The sequence below is a fragment of the Meriones unguiculatus genome, chromosome 1, assembly GCF_030254825.1.
Source record: "Meriones unguiculatus strain TT.TT164.6M chromosome 1, Bangor_MerUng_6.1, whole genome shotgun sequence".
Lineage (NCBI taxonomy): Eukaryota > Metazoa > Chordata > Mammalia > Rodentia > Muridae > Meriones > Meriones unguiculatus.
Genome location: NC_083349.1, coordinates 73881469 through 73904746, shown reverse-complemented (window position 1 = coordinate 73904746; position 23278 = coordinate 73881469). Strand labels below are relative to the sequence as shown.

Sequence of the window (23278 nt, the reverse complement as noted above, 5' to 3'; positions counted from 1 at the left end):
TTGTATGAGGTAAACAGCTCTAAAGCAATGGAATATTTTGCACTGGATTTTAATAAAATGCTTTTTATAAGAGGCCTAGAGCATGAACTGGGAAACCGGAAAATTAAATCTATGCATGTAATGATCTGTGTTTGTTGAGCATTGCTAAAAGATAAATTACTAATAAAGGCTGTCAAAAGATAAATTGCTAATTTTAGCACTCTGTATTGCAGCCTTGTAAATAGTTGGCCTTTATTTTTGCGCCATCAGTTTTCAGGGTCAGTACTTCTTGATGGAGGAGAAAGTTGTTAAAAGAAAAAAAAAAAGTTTTGGAAGTCTGCACAAACATCTCCAGTCTTGAACCCACTGACATTTTCCTTTTGAATTTGCAGTATAGTGGAGCTATTGTTTAGATCGAATTAACTGCTGTAAGATTGGAGACAGTGATTAAAGTCTTGTGATGCAGTGATTTAATGACTTCTTCAGTGACAACATGGCTTTTGAAAATAGAACTTCCAAGCCTAAGTTAGATATACTTAATTTAAGAACTCAAGTTGAAACAAATAGCATGTTAGAAAGGTAGGTCTCCTGCCCATCCCTTAGCTTACATGCTCACATGCTTTACCTTACGAACAGCTCACAGTGGGCAGAAGGCGCTCTGAGATGGCTGGAGTTTATGAGAGGAGGTTTGGGTGGACTTTACCCAGGACTTTACTTTTCCCAGATAGTTTTTTTTTTCCCTCCTCTTCAGACATTCCTGATGCAGGTTTATCTATCTACCCTTTAGAGTGCTTTTTTAATAGCGATAATTTTTAAGTTCACATTAATTTTTTTGTATTTTAAAAATAATGATCTTTTCTCTTTTTTCTTATAAAACCTGCCAGCAAACTTAACTTAATAGGAATTGTTTTTGTTTTAAATAAAGTCTTTTCCTAAGATTTAATGAATGTAAGATAAAATGATAGAAATGTAAGAAGAAAAAATTTAATAAGAGGAAAAAAGAGAAAAGTTTAATTATATTTAATGATTTTAAACTTCTTGATACTTAAGTCATGTTCACTTTTTTTGAAGGATTCTTCATCAGATTTAAAATGGAAATGAATAATAACCAAATAATTTGTCCCAGATTGTCAGTTTGGGGTGATTTAGTATATATCCTCTAAAGTGTTTTGACTGTGAGCTTTTAAGTATTTACAGTTTCCAATTTCTTACCGTGCTTTAAATGGTACTTTTAATATTAATGATAATATACTGCAGACCTTTCAAATGTAAATTCCCAAGTTAAATAGGCCCAAGTGTGGATCGATAGATCCTGAGAATAAAATACCCTTTTAAAACTTTCTTGTTTTATTTCCGTTTTTGGCAGCTTTGCAGTTCCAATAAAGTAGACCATGAACAATAATACTGTAGTCTGTGTGTAAAACCAAGGACAGCTTTTGGAGGGGAGAGGCTCTGAACTGCTATCACCAGGTTTGAGATGAGATGTTACTGCGTGCGAAGGGATTTCATGTGTTCTTAAGCCCTTACTGTTTGTGGGGGTGACTAAATGGGAACTGTGGATTTGATGAGGTATCTTTATTGCTAATATTTCTAGATTTTTAATATATTTAATAGCTTCCTTTCCCAGCCCAGCTGCACATGTGGCACAGTAAGACACAGACGTGAGCCACCAGTGTATTAAAGGAAAAGCATTTACTATTCTGTACATTGCTGACCCTTGTCAGCATATTCCCAAGTGCTTTTTGGAGAAGGGGAATGAGTGGTGAAGGCCACGGCTGATTGAGACGCCCCGTGAAACTGCTGGTGCTACACTGCACTTTTTCAACAGTGAACACGCCAAGTGTTTACATCGTGTGTTCCGTGTGTCCCAAGAGACAGAAAGGGTCGTGCTTGAAACTATTTTAACTTATTTTTATACTTTGAATATATATTATTATTTTTTAAGTGGGGGAAGGGTGAGTCTAATCCTTTGAGCAGAAAGAGAACTCTCACATTTGCCTTCTTTAATAGATGTCTGGGTTGGTTCTGGCAATAACACAGTGTTTAATAATAGAGTGGGAAAATCATTGATGCTCTAATGTAATATCCATTGATTTTTTTTTAACAGCCCAAGTAGGTGATTTTTTTTCCTAGTGTTCTCAGAAATTAATAATAGAGTACCTAAAGTCAGGTGAGACTTGCCCATATGTAGATCTTAGGATATGTGTGTGTGTATCTGTGTCTGTCTGTATTGCACCTGCCTCCTGGTCTCTGGCCTCCTCAATGCCAGTCTTGTCCCGTTTCTGACCACACAGCACCGATTGCTTGGGAATCGTTCCCACATGTGTGGTAGTTTTGGACATGGACCTGTGCCCACTGGAAATTGAACAGAAGCCATATACCATTTCAGCCCAGCACTCCAGAGGTGGAAAAGAGTCGGCATTTATCCAACAACTCCCAAGTGCTGTGTCTTCATTTGTCCCTTTGAAGCCTGGGAAAACAAACACTATTTCAGGATTCTTGAAGTTCTCATTAAGATCAGTTTCAAAACAGAACTGCTAAAGTTACTTGTCAGGCCTGCCCTGTAAATCAGCGTGTTTATCAGCATTCTCTGCAGGGTTTTGCTTTGTTTTGTTTTTATAGGGGTGGAAAAGAAAATTCATAGTTTTTACACTTGGATTCAGATGCATTGTTTATTTTTTAAAGCTTGCACAGGTGTTTAGAGTTTCCTACTAAAACAAAAATGGTACAAGGCACTCATATTTGGAGTTGAGTCTTGTTGATTTTATGAAGATGGTTTAGAAATAAAAAATAGAATGCATTTGTGTGTGTGTGTGTGTGTGTGTGTAAAGCAAGCTGTCCTCAAGGAACTTGCCATCTCTCAAGGAGAGGAGGAGAGCATGGATATTCCCCTCACTGCCCCCTTCTCCGTCCCCCATGCCTTCTGGTTAAACACAGTGTTCTGTCATGTGTGGTGGCCATGTGGCTAACTTTATTAACACACATGCTTCATCAGTGAGGATGAGCTTGTATTTTCCTGCAGATGCTTTTCATCAGCTTCGCGTGTTTTTCTTATTGGCGTCTATCTGACTTAGGGAATGGCTTGCCATTCTCCTTGCTTCCGTCTCTTTATCACTAAAGTAAGGGTATTAATATAGATCATTAATTTGCTCTTATTTCAAAAACTGAATTTTGACCATCTTTACCCCCTTCCATTTTGGGGGCCGTTGCTATATTTTCCTCAAGGTAGCTTTTATCAAGCTGTTATAAATTTCATGTGTATGTTTTCGTTGCTTGGGGGGGGTAGGATGCACATTACTTTAAAGAGCATTCCATCATTTTTTATGTAGCCTGAGGTTTTAGACTATTTCTCAGGTCAGAAGTATTAACCCTAAGTTAATTCTGGCATATGTAGTTTGGCATCATTTGGAGGTGGTCTGAGAGCTCCTGTTTGTATTTGGTGTTCTCCAAGCCACAGTTCATTGCCACCATTTCTTATTCTTAATGCTGTTTAGATGTTATCATTGTATTAACTTTTTCTTAGTGTAGGGTCTTAGAATAATGCATTCTATCATAAACTGTTCTATTGTTTCTTACAGTTCCTACTGTAAGAAACTGCTTGTTTTGGCATCAGTATGATACGTCTCAACTGACTGAGTTATTTCAATTTACCTAGGAAACGTTGTACCATCAGGGAGGCAATATAGAGTTGTGTCAGCTTTGTCCTTCCTGTATGCCCATCTTTGGCTTGATATATAGCAAATCTAGCCATCTTTTAGTTATCCTGTTGGCAAACAACAAGAAAAAGAAGTGATATAAAGTCATGTCTGAATTGCTCTATAGCTAAGAAAACTCCTTGCCCTCCACTGCAGCTGTATTTAAATAACAGCATGTCTCTATAACGGGGCTCAGCCTCCATCACCAAATGATAGGAAAGCATTGGGGCAACATGTTGCAGGTTCGGCATGCCTTGTAGAGTGGCCACTAGTGACACCGACAACTGCAGAATTTCTTATGGATAAAAATATTGTAAACCAAACCAAACCAAGCCCTGCTTCTTATGTAGCTCACTTAAAAATTGGCAGCATGACACAGAAGTGCTCAAAAGCTGAAGTCTGGCTTTGTTGGTCAAGTCCTTTATATTTCACAGAGTCAGTAGCTTTCTGGCAGGAATCATTTGAGCTTTTTACTCTCTGAAAATTTTACAAGATTTATTGTTTATCACTTCTTACATTTTACTCATTTTGTCTGTTTTATTCAGGAAAAGGCTTATGCCCATTTTATATGAGTAATGATACTTGGAGTTTTAATGCTTAGCAAACTTATGTACTATCCCCATTGTTAATAATTTTTCTTATTAATATAAATCATATTTTGGGATAGGGGCTAAGTATTTTATTTAAATGTCATCATTATTTGTCATTTTACGGTACGCAGAAATAATTGGGAATGATGATTATTTTCAAAGTTTCTGGCTCAGTGTCTTTGAATGTTAAGCATATCCTTAGGCCATTAGTAACACTTGTCCCATATGGAAACATAATTAGCTGTTGTTGATAAGAATTTTTGATGATGGTTTTTTGAATTATGAGGGGAAAGTTTATCTAAAACCCTTTACATACTCTCCAAAGACTCATTCCTGTGGTGTGTGTCACTTTGCAGAAACTGGGACCGGTTTGTTTGCTTGATTTGTTTTTTTTTAAACAATGAATAAAACTAGAAACTTGTGGTTGACTGGTTCTCATTCAGTGTGTAGATAGATGTGTGGTCACTTTACCTAGCGCTGCCTGCATGTAATAGAGTTTGCTGCCATCATTATATGTTCCAATCAGCTCTCTTTCTTCTCTTTAAGGTGGTTTAGATTAGAATCCAAACAAGGAAAAAGAATAAAAAACAGGGGTGAAATAAAGGTCAATATTCAATTTATGAGAAACAATATGACAGCAAGTATGTTTGACTTGTCAATGAAGGATAAGACAAGATCGCCTTTTGCAAAATTGAAAGATAAGATGAAAGGGAGAAAAAATGATGGGACATTTTCTGACACAGCTTCTGCAATCATTCCAAGCACTCACATTCCCGATGCCAATACTGAATTTTCAAGCGGCGAAATGCAGATGAAATCCAAACCAAAAAAGCCTTTTCTTCTGGGTCCTCAGCGGCTCTCTTCTGCTCATTCAATGTCTGATTTAACTGGCTCCCACTTATCTTCTGAAAAACTGAAGTCTAGCACTGGAGGTCCAACACATCTTCTCAGTCGCCAGATAGAGCCCTTTGGAGTTGTTCCAGAAATTGGTAAGTGGCACCTCATTTCCTTGTATCTTCCCTCGTGCGTTATATAGTGTAACTTCTAAAGTTAGAAAACTAAAAGTAGTGTTTTCTAAAGTCAGTCATTTACTAATATTGTTTGAATACTTCCAAGCCCCAAGTGGTACATTCCCTGGAGGGGAGCTTGCTTGTACTGTATTTGTATCTTTTTTCATGGCCTGGCCTCTTCTTGGCTTTCATTTCTTTGTTTCAAAAGCTTACCAGCAGGGATGGGTCGGTAAAGTACCTGCCTTGAAAGTGTGAGGACCTGAGTTTTGATACACTAAACCCACATTCAGAAAGCTAAACAGGAGCTGGTGCAGGCTTGTCATCCCATGCTGAGGAGTTAGAGACAGGTGCATCCCTGGAGCTCCCTGGCCAGCCAACCAAGACTACTTGGCCAATTCCACACTAGTCAGAGATCCTGTCTCAAAAAACAAGATGGGTCGTCCCTGAGGAATGACAGTGGTGGTTGACCTCTGGCCTCCATCAGTATCCATGTACACACCAAAAAGAAAAAGAAAATAAGTCTGCAGCATATATTCCATTCCATCAAGGTATTACTAGAAAAATATCTATATTCAGGGAAAAGTAAATTGGATTCTAATGATGGAAAATTTTAAGACTTCAGCATGATCTTGATTGTAGGCCCTTTGGATTGACTTTATACTTTTCTCATCTGATGATTTCTGAGCCAAGTAAGATAGTAATTGTCTAATGATACAATTAGCCCATTTACTTAATGATATCCCTTACCTAATTTTAAGATTGTTTTGAGGGTTAATATCTGTAGTTAACTGCTCTCATTTGTAAGCAGCAGAATGTGTCAGATAGTGTAATAGCACACGTCACCCATCACCTACTAATGGAACAACAATGTTTGTAGGAACCCTCAAGTCTCCACACAGACGAACACTAAGCTTTGATACTTCTAAATTGAACCAGCCTGGTGGCACTGTGGATGAAGGTGAACATTCTTTTGGAAGACAGAGTGACCCATTTACAAATGTGACTGCGTCATTACCCCAAAAGTCTGCAACACTGCCAAGGAAGAAGAATCCATTTGAAGAAAGCAGTGAGTCATGGGACAGCAGTACACATTTATTCTCAAAACCAATTGAAGTAAGGAAAGAAAATAAGAGAGAGAAGCGGGAGAAAGTAAGCCTCTTTGAGAGAGTGACAGGGAAGAAAGAGAGCAGAAGATCTGACAAGCTCAGCAGCGGGGGCTCTGAGAGCCCGTGTGACTTGAAATCACCTAGTGCTTTTAGTGAAAATCGGCAGGACTATTTTGATTATGAGTCAACCAATCCGTTTACAGCAAAATTCAGGGCTTCGACTATAATGTCATCTTCAAGGTAAGCCCACCAAGGAGGAGAGTTTGCTGTTTGGGGAACCTTGTACTTGAAAGTAATAAATACTCCTTTTAGATCCATGAATGTTTTATATTTTTTTATTTTTTAACCTTTTTTTTTTTTTAAGAATTCATCATTGATGTAAATGTTGTAGCTTGCATGTGTCCTTGGAATTGAACGTTTTACCTTAGAAAGAGAAAGGCGTCTGCCTCTCTACCCTAGTTTGCTCCTACCTACAGGAGCCAGAAAGCTACCCTAGCACTTGGAGAAAACAGCATGGCTTTTTATAGACCCGCTGAGAGTGAATAGACCATGGGCATGCATTCAAACCAGAAATGTGTTTCTAGGTACATCCCAGGGATTAAGTCATGGGCTGTCTGGAGAGCGTTAGTGAACCAATAGCAGTCAGCATGCTGTTCTTTAGCAAATGCTGGCTGAAGTATTAATGTTGCCATAGTAGAGTTAACTGTCCTCATTAAAAGGCTCATCAGAAATAGCTTTTATTCATGAACGTTTTCTGTAGTCCAGTGACCTACACTAACCAGAGCCCTGAGTTGACAAGTAGCTGTAGGCATAATCAGCTGATGAAGATTGGAGTTTGAAGCCCTGGTTCTTCTGTGTACTGCTGCTTATTCCATAGCATCTTCAAGTCAGTGCTTCGGCAGATGTGAGTGATGCTGGACCTGCTTAAGGAATCTCGAGCAGAGATGACCTTGAAAATTTAAGTAATTGTGGAAGACGGCAGTAGAGGAAGTGTGTTTGCCACATAATGGAAGCTTTTCCTCCGCTGTAATGGGAAATATATAGACTTGAGTGGAAATCCTGGCTGTGTAGTACTGTGACCTCTGAAGACCTCAGCATCTACATCATTAAGGCAAAGAAAATAACATGCAATTTGTAGGACTTAGTGGGGGTAAATAACAGATAGAGCACATAGTACGAAGCACCAAATAGGCTGAGCGCCTTGACCTGAGACCTAATCCACTTTGGGTAGAGGCGTGGCCTCAGTATATGCTTTCATCGCGGGTGGAGTGCTAAGTTTCAGATTTGGAACATTCATATTTCGGCTTTTTGCATGTGAAGCCAATGCAGATATTCTAACCCCCCCAACCGAACTCTGAAGCAGTTTGGGTCCCAGGAGTTCTTGGTAAGGGAGGGATGACCTCTGTCTTTTTTAATATGTTGTGGTGTATTTTTTTCTTTAAAATTAGTGCTTTTTGTTCTGTTCCAATACAAACAAAAGATGGAACATTAACAGGCAGTTGGGTAGGCCTTGGTCTTGGACCTCTCTCTCACCTTCACAAGGCCTACCCTCGTATATATTTCTTTTATGCCGTGTTAAGAAAACATACACCTGAAATTTCCAGAGGGAAGTGCTCAGTTTTTGTTTTCTTTTATTATTTAGATGGGGATTTGCTGTGATTTTAGGAAAAAAAATTCATTCAGTTTTATCTATAGACTATACTTCAGATTAACAGATTTTTATTTTGTGGTATCCCTAGTGCTGTTCTGACATGCTGATACTTTTTAATGCAGTCTCTATTTCATCAGATATTAATACAGGAATAAATAGGAGTGTGCCCCTTTCTGAACATTTTTTTTTTTTATTTTTTGTGGGAGATTATTGAAAACATAACTTAAGATAACTTAGAAATTGACTAAACTAAGTAATTTTATAGTCAGTGAAAAGCAAGGAAGTGGAACTCGTTAGAAAATAATATTTTAAAATTATGAAAAAAAAGTACCCGTAAGCCTTTAATGTCTTGGGCTGCTGTGGGCTTTAATAGGGAAGACAGCCTTCAGTAGATTTCAGCTTTATTTTGTTCTACTTTAACATTAACAGCAGCTTTGTCAGAAATCAGGGCTGTATTATATTATAGTCTATGGTTACAAGTCTATAATAATAGATTTTTTTTAATTTTAGAATTTTTTCTCTGTGCTTATGAGGCTCCGCGTATGCGGACAGAACACGCATTCCTGGAAGTGTCTGTCACAAGTCGTCCTTCTGGTAAATTAGAACATTTGTACTTCATGGGTGGCTCCAGTTAAAGCGCAAACAGTGGGCTGTAAGTGGACCGAATCAAAAGGGTGCCAGTCCTAGGGTCCAGACAGAAGTGTTAGCGTGGGTGGAATATGAGAGGGTCTTTGCCAGGATGGTGTCTAGAATTCCTTAGTGTCGTCCCAGCTGGATCAAGTAGCATTCAGACCAGGGCTTTTGAAGCTTTAGATCATGTATTTGTGAATTATTTTTCCAGTATGTTAAGTAAAACATACTTAGAGATCTCCTAGACTCTTGTGACACCTGGTTTTGAAACTACTGAGTCAATTTAAAACATAAGATATTGCCAAGAAGCTGGTATATGAGCTGGCATTCCTGTGATTGCAGGAGCCTGGGAACTGTGTCAGTGTCCTCTAACAATTAAACATGTCAGTAGACCTGGAGAATTTCCTTTATGTTCCTCCATCCTCTGTCACTAAGGCATAATTTTTAGGAGTTAAAGTTTTAGTTTTTATGTATGTAACATCTGCCTGAGGAAAAATCACATTGGAAACCACAAAATAGATGTCATTTTGCATCTTGGAGTCGCTCCTGCAACCTTATCAGGCTGCGTGCTGGGCTGCTGCAGCAGACAAAGTTCCTCCCTGGTGTTCACTCCATCAGTGTTCTTTCTGGAGACTGGCTCTCTCCCTGCAGCCTTTCCCACTGCTCTAGAGAAATAGTGTTTTCCAAACTCAGTGTTCTGTGAAACAGGCTCATCTTCTGAAGAAGTATGCACTGTTCTCTGAAGCTCACTCACGTCCCCTCCGCTGTCATGACTACAGTAAGGGCAGGCCTGTGTGTCATTCATCTTCTTACCTTAGTCTCTTGTCATTCATCTTCTTAGTCTCTTAGTTGTTCTTGTGAGGCAGTCCACATTAGACATTTTGAACATACACATGATAGCAAAACAGGCTCCAGAAACGTTCCTTTTACTCTGCCTGTTGTCTGCCCAGTGTGGACTGTGGAGATCTTCCTAATAGACTGAAAATGGATCCAAGAAGGTTGATATGTACAGTTTTACGTAAACATTGTTTAAAATTTAAGAGAGTAAGCAAGTGTGTCAACATATATTTGTTAGCCCAGCTCTCAGGAGGTTGTGGCAGCCTGGGCAACTTAATGAGGCCCTGTTTTTAAGTAAGTGGGTGAAGATGTACTTCATTGCTAAGGGTACTTGTCTAGTGTGCAAGGTCCCAGGTTAACTCCCTACTATTGATTTAAAAAGCTGATTTTGCACTAATATTTGAGATTTTTGAAGTAAGCAAATAGTTGTAGTGTCTGTGTGGCAGGTAGGCTGGCATCAACTGCGGTAAGTCCGGATCTCAGTGGCTTTGCACAGGGTTTTCTGAAAGAAGGGAGTGGAGTAAATGGGTATTCTATTGGGTGTCTTAGCCTCACAATTTCTCTGGAGCCAGGCTTCGTCTGCCTTGTAGTTTTCTTTTCCACAGGAGAGGTGGGGACCGTCCATTACAGTGTGGTGTCCTGTGCCAGGACTGGAATCGTGAGTTTGCAGTGTTCAGGCAGGTCCCATCCTTACTGTCAGCCTGTAAGGATCTGGGGTTAGCTGTGTGCCTAGAGGGAAATGGAGTTGGTTTAGTATACAGCGTGTGTGGGTGAGACTCCAGTTCAGGCTCTATTGAGATTCTTGACGTCATCCAGCACCTGGTGTCTAGGCAGACACTGTATGAAAGGACAGTTGGAATTCATGCCATTTATAGGGAAATGTCAGGTGGAATTGTTCCTCTTGCCTTTTATTGACAAAAGTCACAGGAGATATTGATAATCTTCTTCTTTATCAACAGGCTCAAATACTGATTTGTGTTATGTCTTCTCCTTAATTGTAAAGCAGTGCTTTTCTGTACCAGCAGAATATAATTACTAAAAAACAGCTATGTCTTCAAGGTTAGGATTTTTTGAAAGATTATTTAGAATAATTGCTTTTAAAAAACATAAGTCAGGCATGGTGATGCACGCCTTTAATCTTAAAATTCAGGGAGGCAAAGTTTGTTGTGAGTTCAAGGCTAGCCTTGTTTGCAAAGCAAGTCCAGGACAGCCAAGGCTACACAGAAGATACCCTGTCTTGAAAAAACAAAAAAAAAAAAAAAACAAAAAAAAAAACGATTCTAAATAATCTGAAGAATGGAAGTGGGCAGATGGATTCACCTAACCATTGTTTTTCAGACAGAGTCTCACTGTGTATTAATAAGATGGGCTGGATTTGAGCTCTTCTTTCTTCAGTGTTCCATGCATTGAGATTATACCTGAGCACTTCCATAGCCACCAACTTTGTTGTATTTTCTGGCTCAGGCCTGAGGTGATATGGGAGCTACATAGCATATTGGCTTCCTTCTCTGTATCTTCTGCGTGACCTCATTGCCTCTTTTCCCATGCTTAAACTAGAGGTTTTATGGGCCACCTCTGGCTTATTGACTATTTTTCTTAAATGGCATTTTGCTGAATTACAACCATTCTCATCTTCGTGTGGATGTTTGGTGCTAGAATGAATTATTGAGTATGTGTCAGAGACTTGTGACCTACAAAGCCACTATTTAGTGTTTGGCTTTTTTTTCTTTTTCATTCATTCTCTGCCCAAGGCCTCAAACTCAAGATTCTCTAGCCTCAGCCTCAGTCTCTTCATTGTTGGGTTACATGTATGCACTACCACACCAGACTGTATTCCTTGACCTTTGGCAGAAATAGTGTGCTCACTTCCATGCAAGCTGAGTGGAGATCAGCTTGGAGCCTAGAAGGGCAAGACACTTGAAACAAGTAGCTGGGCTTTGAAAGACAAATGCTCCTAGAATTACACGGATAAGACGTTCCCATGCAGTCACATTTAACATTATTTATTTTGCTAAGTGAGTGATGGGTTAAAATGCCTCCTATTCTATTTAAGAAAGCTCAGGTCAGAAATGCTTAAGAAGTGTGGGTTCAAATAGCAGCTCAAAAACAAACACTGTGTAAGTGCTAAGATTTATCATAGTTCAGCCTTTCGTTACTACCCAACTTTGTCTTTGCTGAGCCTCCCTACTCATCTTGAGAATGTCATGTCCTTAGAGGGTTTCTCTGGATGCTTCCCAAGGATGCTGTAAGCCATGTGCCATCTTCCTTTCCTGGGCTTAGGCAGGGAGAAGTGTCACAGTGCAAAGAACTCAGGTTCTCTGGCGCAGAATCCTGGTGTTCCCCTTCTTTGGATTTGTCATCAGATGGAGTTGTCATCAGATGCTTGTGTCTGGTTCTTATGATGTTCTCTTGAGCTTTATGCCAGTCTTGCTGAATTCCCACAATCTTTGCCTCTTCTTACCTAGGCCTGTGCTAATCTGCATTGGCTTCTCTTTTTGGTTTGTTTTTGTTGTTGTTGTTGTTTTAAACTATGGTTTGTTGGACCTCCCTTCAGATAAATATGCATCTTCTCATCAGCATTCCTTGAAGGAAAATCACTGATTTCAAAACTTCCCCCGATGACCAGTTGGGTTTAAAACTTGCTGATCTAAATTGTATCCCTTTAGTCATACATATTCAGTTTTTGACAGCTGGGGGTCCAGAGTTAAGCTGATAAACTCAGATTTGAATGGTCCCTACCTAAGAACACAACAGGGAAGGCAGCTTAGCTAAAACAGACCCACAGACAAACAGAAGGTTATCTGTGTTGGAAGGGAAGAGGCACCTGAGCTGTAGCAGACACTGAGGACAAGGCTGACCTGGGACTGGTACTTAGGATAAATGGGCTGAATTGTCTGTCAGGATACAGATGAAAGCTGACATCAGCTCTGATGAGTGACTCAGAAATTGTGCTTAGTCTATTGAGCAGATAATGTGTATATCCCATGATGTAGATTTTCCTGAGGAGGTCTGAAATGTGTCACACCTCTACCCAGTTATGGGATAACAACATGGAGAAAGTTACTTCGTGTCTTGCTTAAAAAACTAAAACAAACAAAAAGCCTTTTGTGGCTCACCGCCTAGGTGCTCCACCACTCAGCTGTGCCCACAGCCCTCTTTTTCCTCTTTATTTTCAGACAGTTTGATCTCACTAGGTTGCTCAAGGTGGCCTTGAGCTTACTGGAGACCAAGCTGACCTTGAACTTAAGGACCTGTGCTGCCAGAATGGCACCTTGAGCTTTTAAAAAACAGCAGTAATAAAAACCTGCTTCGTATGAAGAGCTAATGAAGTTGGTGAGCAAGAAATAACACAAGGCATTTTGTGTTTGTCTTGGAAACAAGTTCTGTTACTGACACAGAAAATATGTTCCTTCCTTTCCTTCCTTTTTCCTCCTCCCTCCCTCCCTTCCTTTCTCTCTCCCACCTCTCTCCCTTCCTTCCTTCTTTCCTCCTGCTTTATTGCAGTTCTGATATCAGATAAAGCTTGCTCAATTGCTGTGCACTAACTTGGCAATGAGTTTTGTCTTTTACTACTGGATCTTTTATTAGGTCAGATATTTCATTTGTATTGGTCATCAACAGCCTTTCCAGCCTTTCTAGTCCTCTGTCTCCCTAGCCTTCTTGTGTCTTTCCTAGCCAATGAGCTCAGACCAAATAATGTTTAAGGAAAGTATAGAAATAGTATCTAAGATAAAGACATATTTATCACTAATATTTTGCAGTTTCACTTGGAAGTATTTTCTTTTTGAGATCAGGTTCATTTCCTGTTTGTAATTGGGTCACATCATTCTTAGAAACTACAAAAAAAATTTAGTTACCTAGAATGTGTATGGTTATAATTTTTATTTGAAAAAAAAGTGATTCTAAAGAAAAGATCTTATTCCTAGTTTTTACATCTTCCTTTATAGTGTCTTCTATTGACTTTGTGTGTGTGTGTGTGTGTGTGTGTGTGAGAGAGAGAGAGAGAGAGAGAGAGAGAGAGAGAGAGAGACAGTTTGAAGCGGTCCTTAGCAGTAAAACTTACTGTGCATAAGGTTTATTTTTGGTAGCAATATTTACTGTTTGTTCATGTATCTAAAGATGGCATCCATTAGTCCTTGTGGTCCATATATTGTTTATGTAGCTGAAAACCTGCAGCCTTGTTGATGAGACTGAGAATGTAAACTTTGGGTGATGTTTTTAGGGGCCTTAATCCATTAGTGGTCCGGGATTTGCAGGGTTTTTTGTGTGACAGTGACTGGGAGTGAGAGATATGGCCATGATTAGTTCCTGTAGCACTGACTAGAACTTGTGTGTGACTCCCCAGAGATGACTTGAAACTTTTCCACCCTCTGTCATCCTAATACTCATTATAATGGGTCTCATTAATTGGCACATCTCCCATTGGGTTAATTTGCAGATACCAACCATGCCATCCTTTTGCTAACTCTCTAATGCAAATTGATATTTATGGTCTTTAAAATTGAAAACAGACACCCCCACCCCACAAAAAAGCTCTGTAACAAAAAGGACAAACTTTGGAAGTTTTTTCCTTCTACTACTACTAGTACGTCTTCTTCTTTTTGTAAAATGAGAGATTAAGATACAGAGAGATTATGTGTGAGAGAAAAGGAAGAAAACATGCCACAAAACTACTGTAAGCTAATAAACTGATGTGAAAATTTCTCAATTTACAGCACTTGACAGGTGCTAAAAGAAAAGCATCTTTAATTTTAATGTGTTGTTAGGACCTCTTTAGAGAGACTGTACAAGTTATTAACAAGGTCCTCTGAGACAGGAGACGGGTAATTAACAAGACCTATGGAGATATAGTTTAGGTAATTAACGAGCTCTTAGGCACTGGACACAGGATAACACGTGGTGAGTCCCATAGTTAAAGAGAGCAGGTCGTTACGATGTGACCAAATGCAAGACAGAGCCTGTAAGTCCTTTGGAGCATTCCAACAGGAAAATATTAAGTTTATATTTCCAATGATGCCAGCATGCTAATTTCTATAAATCAATATATAAGCCTTTTGGTTTAAAGTAATATCTGAGAGAATAATTTCTTTGTAAAACCAAGGAGCAGAAGAGCTTGCTAGATGTAGGTGGATGGTCTTTGCTGTTGGTGGGTACTGAATGTATAGGTAGAGGAAAATCTAGAAGGGCAGAAATTGTATGTTCCTTAGTTGTTTAAAATGCAATTGGTTGAGTGTGTTTTTCACTTGTGGCCTCTTTTCTAAAATCACCAATTCTACATTATCTTGCTCCTCTGTTGATGTTAAAATGGTCAGGCTTTTGGCCACCGTTAGAGCAGACTGCCTTAGGGACATTCTAGCCTGGGTTCCTTTTTTCAGGTCTCTGTCACCTTCACATTTGAGAGTTTCCATTCCCAGTTGCAAATACTTGGTCTGGTTCTTTCTGCTGTAACTTTGATATTGCTGTCTGTAGTTTTGATTCAGAGAACTCCCAGGCAAGCATTTTCTTAGAAACATGTTCTGTTCTGGTAGGTGTGTTCAGCTAGTTGCCACAGGCCACATAGGCTGAGGACAGCAGTGAGTGTGGCCTGACACAAAACCAGGAAGGGAAAAGCTCTTGAGTTGTTTTTAACTTTGTGTGGTTCTTAAGCATGGTCTTAGATGACACCGCGTCTCAGCATCAGACGTTTGTATGTCCCTGCAAAGGTTAAAATGCAGTGAGTCTCTAATGCTGTGTGATCTATCTCAGTATGGCTCCTCCACGCCATTAAGATGCTTTTGAATTTCAGCTCTGGAATCAGATGGTGTTTTCACTATTTCTTTTCCATGTGAGAGAGTGCAGTATTTTAAATGAGATTGCATCCCATCTGCTAAGATACTTGAATACTTGGTCTTCACTTGGGGACATTGTTTTGGGACATTTGGGTGGTGAGGCCTTGGTGGAGAAAGTATGTAACAGGCAAGGGAAAGGGAAGGGGAAGATGAAGGCCTAAGGCCTCACCCATTCCCATTCTTATTTGACTTTCTCTGCCTTGTCAGTGGCTGAGATGTGAATCATAGCTTCCTGCTCTTGCTGCTGTGTGGCTTGCTGCTGTCTCTCTGTGTAAGTTGAATGTGCTTAGGCTTCCAGAGCACTTTAAGGTGTGTGAAGACATGATGGAATAAATGTCTTGGTCCAGAGCTAACATAAGTGCCTGTGGGGGATGATGGGGAATGGGTGATGCAGGCTGGGGATAACTAGTTAGGAAGACTGTGATCGTTTCGATGCTTTGGTGGTAAGGGTGGGGAGAAGGGAGTGCTTCTTGAGAAACACTTCTGTGCATTCTTCAGCCTTTGAGTGAGACCGTGACAAAGGATTGGAAAAAAGTGAAAAGGAACCAGTCTAATGATGTGTCTCGTGTGTGTGTGTGTGTGTGTGTGTGTGTGTGTGTTTATGTCTGTGTGTGTGTACCAAAGGTCATCACTGTGTGTCTTCCTCAATCTCTCTTCACCTTGCCTTTTGAGACAGACTCTCTCACTGAACATAAGGCCTGGTTCAGTTGGTGAGTTTGGCTAGACTGGCTTGCTGTCAAGCCCCAGGTATGTGTCTCTGCCTCCCAAGTGCTGGAGCCACAGGTGCACATCTTGGATTGTGTTCATCTTTTATAGGTGAGCTGGGCATCAGAACCGAGGTCCTCATGCCTGCACGACAAGGGTTTTACCACCTGAACAGTCTCCCCATGATGGGTCTTAAATTTGACAAGATGCAGCTTTCTAAACTGTGTTTTGTAGAATAGGGTTAGGCTGACTCAGACACTGGCTGTTAGTCTTGATGAGGAGGTTTTTATCATGAGGTGGTGTTTCCTTGTCTATTTTAAGTTTTTTTTTTTTTTTTTTTTTTTTAAGAATAGGAACTATGTGTTTTGAATTAAAACTAGCTAGCTAGTATGAAAACATTAACAGTTCTTGCAAGTTTATTTTCCAACACTTAAATAATCTTTGGCTTCTTTGAACATAAGAATGCAAATTTGAGTAACTAAATTTTTGTGCATTTTATGTGTTTTCATCATATTGTTATAATGACTATATACATAGAAATGTGGTTCTGGCTTTTCCAAATCTTGCTCTTCTTAAACTCCCACAAGTTTGTCATTGTGGGCATACCCATGCTTCTCACATTTGTAGGCCTCATTTCATTGTGCATACCTCCTTACCAGGCCTCTGGCTTTTGTACCTAGAACATTTCATCTGGGCTGTGTGACCCCATCAGCTGGTGCTTTATTGATGGTAAAGCTTTACATTTTGAAATGCAGGCAGTGTATGTATTATGTATTTGTGGTAGGAAGTACTGTGGCCAGATTGTCTAAATATCCAATGGTGACATATAAAATAAATCAGAAACTGTTACTGTATTCATTTAATCCATTTCTAGAAAAATTTAGGATCTAAACATTTGACACAGGTGTCCTTGAACCTACTGTTTTAATGATGGATTATTTCTCTTTGAAGTGTATTTATATAATGTTATTATATAATTATTAATAAATAGCTAAGTGTTTATTATGTATTGAGTGACATTTTATGTACTTGTTTTACATTTGGAAATTGTTCTGCTGAAGAAACTAATATCATTTAAATAGCTGTTGCTTGAACAAGCTTCAGTAAGGCTAGGAGTAGAGTGCCAAGGTCCTAGTTTCCCCAACAGTGGGAAGGATGTGAAAGAAATGACCTGTTACCAACACAGGATAGCGTATGCCCTTTAGAAGTAGAGGCCATTTGCCAGGGAGAGGTAGAGAAAAGGACAATGCCGTGTGCTGAAGCCGAGGGAAAGGTTTCCTCAAGGCAGGGATCTCTAGCCTTGATCTTGACCACTGAACATGGGTTTTATAAATTTGAAAATGAGTTCATAGACACCTCCATTTTAGCAAGCAGTAGTAAAGATCATATAGAAAGTGGTTAGAGAGCCACGTGTGGTGAAAGACACCTGTTATTCCAGCGCTCAAGAGTTCAAGGTCAGCCTGTGCTACCGAATGAGACCCTGTCTCAAAGCCAACGGAACAAGTAAAGCAAATGGCAGAAAAGGTTATTTGGTAGGTTTCAAAGGAAATCATGGTTTTATGCTATTAAATTATTAGTTTGTTAAAAATTGAACAATCTCGCCATTTCTTTTTAAGCTAGAGTTAGGGAGCTGTATTCCTTGTCTGTCATCCTCTGCCTGGTGGGTTCCTGAGGAAGTATGTTTTGCTTCTGTAGGCTTCCAGTGGCCCTGTTAATAGGCATCCTGCAGCAGCTCAATGTTGGGTATCATGAGTACTTTGTTAGGGAGCCTGGTACAGGAAGAGGCTATCTAGCCAGTTGTATATTTCGTTTATCAGAGACATATGAATGTAGTTTTTCATATCAGTTTTCATCTTGAAAGAAATGAATTGTCTAAAGCTAGGAAAAATAAAAATTACGGTGAACATGATTTATGTTTTGACTCAAGGTTATATTTGACTCTTCAGTGGAGCATTTGACAATGTGCTATGAAAGTAGAATATTTTGAAGGCACTATGGGGTAGATACAAGTTCAGAATTATGATTCAGGTTTGGTTTTACATCTTTGGGAAAAGCTGTTGGGCATTGTGTGTTAGCCTTTCACTGTCAAGGGGTAACCTGCTGGGGTTGAGCTTACCGTGGTCCACAGAGTGCTGAGGGCTATGCCTGTGATCTCACTGTGCAGCACCTGCAGAGCACTTAGCAATTCTCCTGCTCAGAGTAGATGGGGGTGTCCAAGGACATGCACACACGCACTGTGATGGAAAGCAACATTGGAGCTTATAAAGAAGGCAGCTCCAGCTGTCGTAATAAGAAGGATAAAGAACGTTGACGATGAGCCTGCCACATCTCAGAGTCCCTTTCGAGAAGGGCCCCTACCTTGGTAAGTGCACAGAAGCACTAGTGTGTCCCCACACCCAGCTCTGAAGTTTCAGGACACAAGGTCTCCTCATCCGCCTAGTATAACAGTAATTGTATGTTTTATATTCTGTCATTGTTGTGTTTTTAGAAATGATAAACATTTCTCACTGAACAGAAAAATATAAGATGAGAAACTAAATGTTAAATATACTTCTACTGTGGTCATTTTACAGCAATCAGTAGGGTCTTAAAATGAAATCCCCTTGGGCCTCTTCTTTAGATTACCAGACAGTACCACAGGGCAGAGTCCCAAAAGAAAGGTGCTTGTTTTTAGACTTGATGGTAAAGATTCTTACTTGGTTATAGTGGTTTTCTCTCTTCATACAGGAATTCCATTGCTGCTGAGAGGTGAAGGCTCTGAAAGGCAGGGTCTGTCTGGCTCTAGGCAGGTAGATTCAGAATGTGGAATTGTCCTGATAATGCATGGTGCAGCTGGGATGTGCTATTGGAAATAAAAACTACAGGAGTGGTGAGACCTAGTACTGCACATTTGTATTTGAGAGACAGAACCAGGAGGACCAGGAATTTGAGGCCAGTTGGCTACATAACAACATATGTTAAACAACATAAAGTGCAGAAGTTTCAGTGAGCAGAGTTCATCAGCCTGGGAACACTGGGAAAGGTGGATCTAACAGTCTCAGAGGATGGGTATATGAAAAGAGACAGGGAAAGGGCTTTAAAGGGCTCTCGGGGACCCAGTGTGTTTACAGCTGTCAGAAGTTAGAGGTGGTGGTGGGATGGGCCTGCCTTACTGGCGGCTTGGTGTGTCAGGGTTTGGTTTTAGCCCTTCTCTAGAGAGTGAGGGTTCTTCAGGGCAGGAGTGAAGTGAGCTCAGGCCGCCTGGGCCTGAGTAGGAAGAGACACAGGGACTCAGGGTACCAGTGAGGCCACATTTCAACTGCAGGGTTAGATTCTGGGAGAGTAAAAAACAAACAAAACATTGTGTAATATAAAGTAATTTTCACTATAAAACTTACAGGAACCCAGCAGTGGGAAAGTTATTGTAGCATAAGAAACTTTAGATGGGTATAGCCACAGGGTTTAATCTCATGGGAACCAATGTTTTAACTGTTTTCAAAATGAAGAAACATTTAGAAAAAGCTGAGCAAAGGCTGAAGAAGTGGCTCAGTAAGAGCACTGGCTGCTCATCCAGAGGACCTGCGTTCAATTCCCAGCACCCATCTGGCAGCTCACAATTGTCCATAACTCCAGTTCCATGTGATTTGGCACCCTCACACAGACATACATGCAGGCAAAACACCAGTGCACATAAAATAAAAATAAAGATTTGTAACACACATATATTTATAAAAGAGAGGACAAAACGCTGAGCAGGATAGAATAATGCACACTTTGTAATTAGATTATTCATATGTCTGGAGGACCAAAGAATGTACTTTCATACAGAACTGTGTATTTTTCAGACAGACATAGAATTATACAATCCTATGAGACAGACTTGGTCACTGGGCACACCTTAGGGCTGGTGTTCTCAGCCTGGCCACTTAGCGTGAAGAACCCTCCTGTTTTCCCCGCAGCTGTGCTTCTGCAAAGTTAGCAAAGGAGCCTCTGGCTTTCGTCACCCGGGGGGGGGGGGGGCTCTGAGATGTCACCTGTGAACAGCCCTTCTGGAAGGTTCTCCACAGATGGCTGGAGCCTTGAGTGCTTGTGGACCAGCATCCTTCCTGATGGCTGTGCTTGAACACCTGAAGCCTTCCTGGACACCAGGGGCTGCCACAGCTTGTCTTCAGGTAGGGCTTGTCTTCAGGTAGGGCTTGTCTCAGCCACAGACACACTGTGTCTTGGCTAAGAGTGGTGTGGAATGCTCTGGCCTTTTTACCCTGGTTTAGAGGGTGCCGGCTGCTTCTTTCTCCCCTTGGTTGAGACTGTCTTCAGGCCTCCGCAGAGGAGCAGGCAGCTGAGGGAAGCTGGGCTGCACCTGATCTCCTAGGCAGGGGGAGCTCATGTGTTACCAGCCCCATGCTGCCTTCTCTCCCCAAGCCACTGCCATCAGTGCATATGTGGCACCAGCCGTGGTAGCCAAGGTCTTCCTAGAGTTCACGGCTGAGCAGGGCAGTTCCCTGGTGACACAAGAGCCTTGCTCCGCCAAGAGACGCCTCATGGAATTATGGAGTAAAGTGCCCGACTTTTCAAGTTCATCTTGACATGTCGGGGAAGTTGTGTGTGTGTTGCTGGGTTTATCCTTCTTGTGTGTTAAGGGTACTTAAGAGAAAAACGTTTGAGAGGCTTAGCTCTAGCGGAGTGGGACCTGGCATCTACGGGGCTTATATGTGGAAGTCGGTGAATTGTTGGACTGTCTTTGAAATGACTCCTGTTAGTTTTCTTCAACAGGAGAAGGTAACGAGATAATAACTTGATTGAAGACTAAGCTCTCAAAGCACGCCTTTCTTTGGCGGGTACCCACCGATCCTTCTGTCCGAGGCCTTTCTCCAGCCGCAGTTAGTACTCATTACAGAAAACTCCAAGTCTGAACTCACTGTGCATGGCCTGTGGTGTCGCTGACCACGGTTTTAATTGTCTTGCCTCTGAGATCTCCTAAAAGATACCCGTGAGAATATTAATAAGCAAATTGCTGTTACTCCCCACAGACGCTTCTGCAGTAGTTCTGTTTTGTCACTCGAGTGTTAGTGTGCTTGGTCTCAGGGGAGAGCACGTGGTACCTGGTGCTTTGCTGTCACTGATTTGACTAAGTCCTGTTACTTGCTTTTTCCCTAAAAGACAAAAACAGAGAGAGAGAGAGAGAGAGAGAGAGAGAGAGAGAGAGAGAGAGAGAGAAATAAAGAAAAAAAAAGAAAAATACTGAGTTTCATCTTGTCTTCTGGCTTTATTTTCCCTATGTAATAAGCATAATTATAATTGAATTGTGTTTACTGAATAAATCTCTATGGCTACTTAAATTTTTAAAAATGAGCTTTAGGAAGAGGATAATAAACAGTGTTTAGAACTGTTTAGTGTGTAGCCTCTCTGGAACATGACATACAAAGCATGGGAGTAACCATGTTTAAGATTTACTGGAGGGTTCTTCAGTTCATTTGTGTTATGGTCAGATAACTTAAGTGTGCAGGTTATGTGCTCACAGCCACTTTACTTAATTTTATTGGAAGTCCATTAATTTGAAACGTATTTCAATTCTTACTGACAGTTTGTCTTAGTTTGCGCTTCTATTGCTGTGATAGAGACTATATAACCAAAAGCAATTTGAGGAGGGAAGGATTTATTTTGGCTTACAGCTTATAATCCTTCGTGAAGGGAGGGCTGAGCAAGACCTCAGAATAGGAACCTGGGGGCAAGAACTGATGCAGAAGCCATGGAAAGATGGTACTTACCAACTTGTTCAATGTGGCTGCTCAGCCTGCTTCCCTGTACACTCCAGGACCACTGGCCCAGAGGCAGTACCACTTACTGTGGGTGCATCCTCCCAAGATAGTCCTTAATGGAGAAAACAGCTCCTAGGCTCGCCAACAGGGCAGTCTGACAGAGGCACTGTCTCCCTGAGGTTCTGTCTTCTCAGAGGATTCTAGCTTTCATCAAGCTGACCAGAACCAACGAGGACATAGCTGTAAATGCTGGACTATTTCTTCCCATCTTAAAAGGGACTGAGAGCAATGTAGCTGTGTCCTTTCAGATAGGAGTATAATAACATTTGCTAGTTAGGAAAGGCTTTCCTTCTGCTCCCTGGGGTGTGCTGTCTTGTTGTGAGACATAGGGTTGACTGACCGTTGCTTTCTTTAGTCAACCATCCTAGCTCTTACACATTGGTACCAAGCTCTGAGTAGCAAGTCAGTCAGCATCCATGCTTGATGCTCCTGCTGTGTCATAGTTTTTGCAACAGAGGTAAGGCTGGAAAGGTTAATGAGCTGAGATTTCTTTAAGTGGCTTCCAGCAAAGAGGCATGGGAAGCACTGGATTGAGGCTAGATTCAGAGAAAACAGCTCTTGAGCCACAATTTGCTGTACAAAACAGTATTACTCTCATTTCTTTTAATGTTCTCCTAATGTTAATTCTTGGAAAGTTAAAAATATGAAATTTTGACCAGCTTAGGGGGCTTGTACTTGGGCACTGAGTGATGGGCCATTGGGCTGCAAAGATAGTTGAGCAAGATATGGTAGCACTGAAAACTTGGCTAAAGAATTTGTCACTATTCAAGCCAAATTTCCAAGCCAGAGTTTTGTTTTTTTTTTTTTTTTGACATCCAAATCACAAGGTTAGACTTTCACCTGAGGTACCACCAATGCCAACAGAGTCTCGATTAGATTGAGTAAGATGGGTGATAGAGGTGTGATTGTGGCCTCACAGTAAGAAAGATATCACAGGTGAGCAGCAAGGTCTGGGCTGAGTCCCAAGGAGGACGGATTTATGGAACATGCGTGCTAAAGACTGCTGCTTCACTTTGGATGTCCTGAAGATCGTGGATGGAAAAGGCCAAGAGGTAGTTAGTTTGGGCACATTCACCTTGACGTGCAGTAGGGATTCTTGATTTAAGTCTTTAGCCAGACATGTGTAAGCCCAGTATTCTAGAAGATAAAGAAGTTGTGGTTGGGGGAAAAAGGATTTCAGTCATTCATCCATGATGTGGTGACAGCTGAAGTCTCAGGAGAAGTGAGGCCATCACGGAGTAGAGAAAGGTCTGGCCACTTCTTACGAAATAACTGGCACTCCACATACAAAGATGAAAACAGGAAGGTGGCAATGAAGGGGACATTGGAAGAGAAGGGTAAGGAAAAAAACCTCAAAAAGAAAGAGTAGCTATTGGTGAAATGGAAGGAGACATTGGAAAAAGTGAGGCAGTTGTCCCAGTAAAAGGAGTTTCTCATCCAAAAAAGCAG

General features: G+C 40.8%; 1 protein-coding gene across 2 annotated transcripts in view; it reads left to right on the top strand.

Annotated features, from left to right (window-relative positions):
- Rab11fip2 (RAB11 family interacting protein 2) overlaps positions 1 to 23278 on the top strand; it is a 41097-nt gene that overhangs the window by 1183 nt on the left and 16636 nt on the right. For both annotated transcript variants that reach the window (XM_021633292.2, XM_060391781.1), the window contains exons 2-3: positions 4811 to 5253; positions 6152 to 6620. In XM_021633292.2, the coding sequence (XP_021488967.1) occupies positions 4811 to 5253; positions 6152 to 6620 (912 nt within the window). The remainder of the gene's footprint in view (positions 1 to 4810; positions 5254 to 6151; positions 6621 to 23278) is intronic.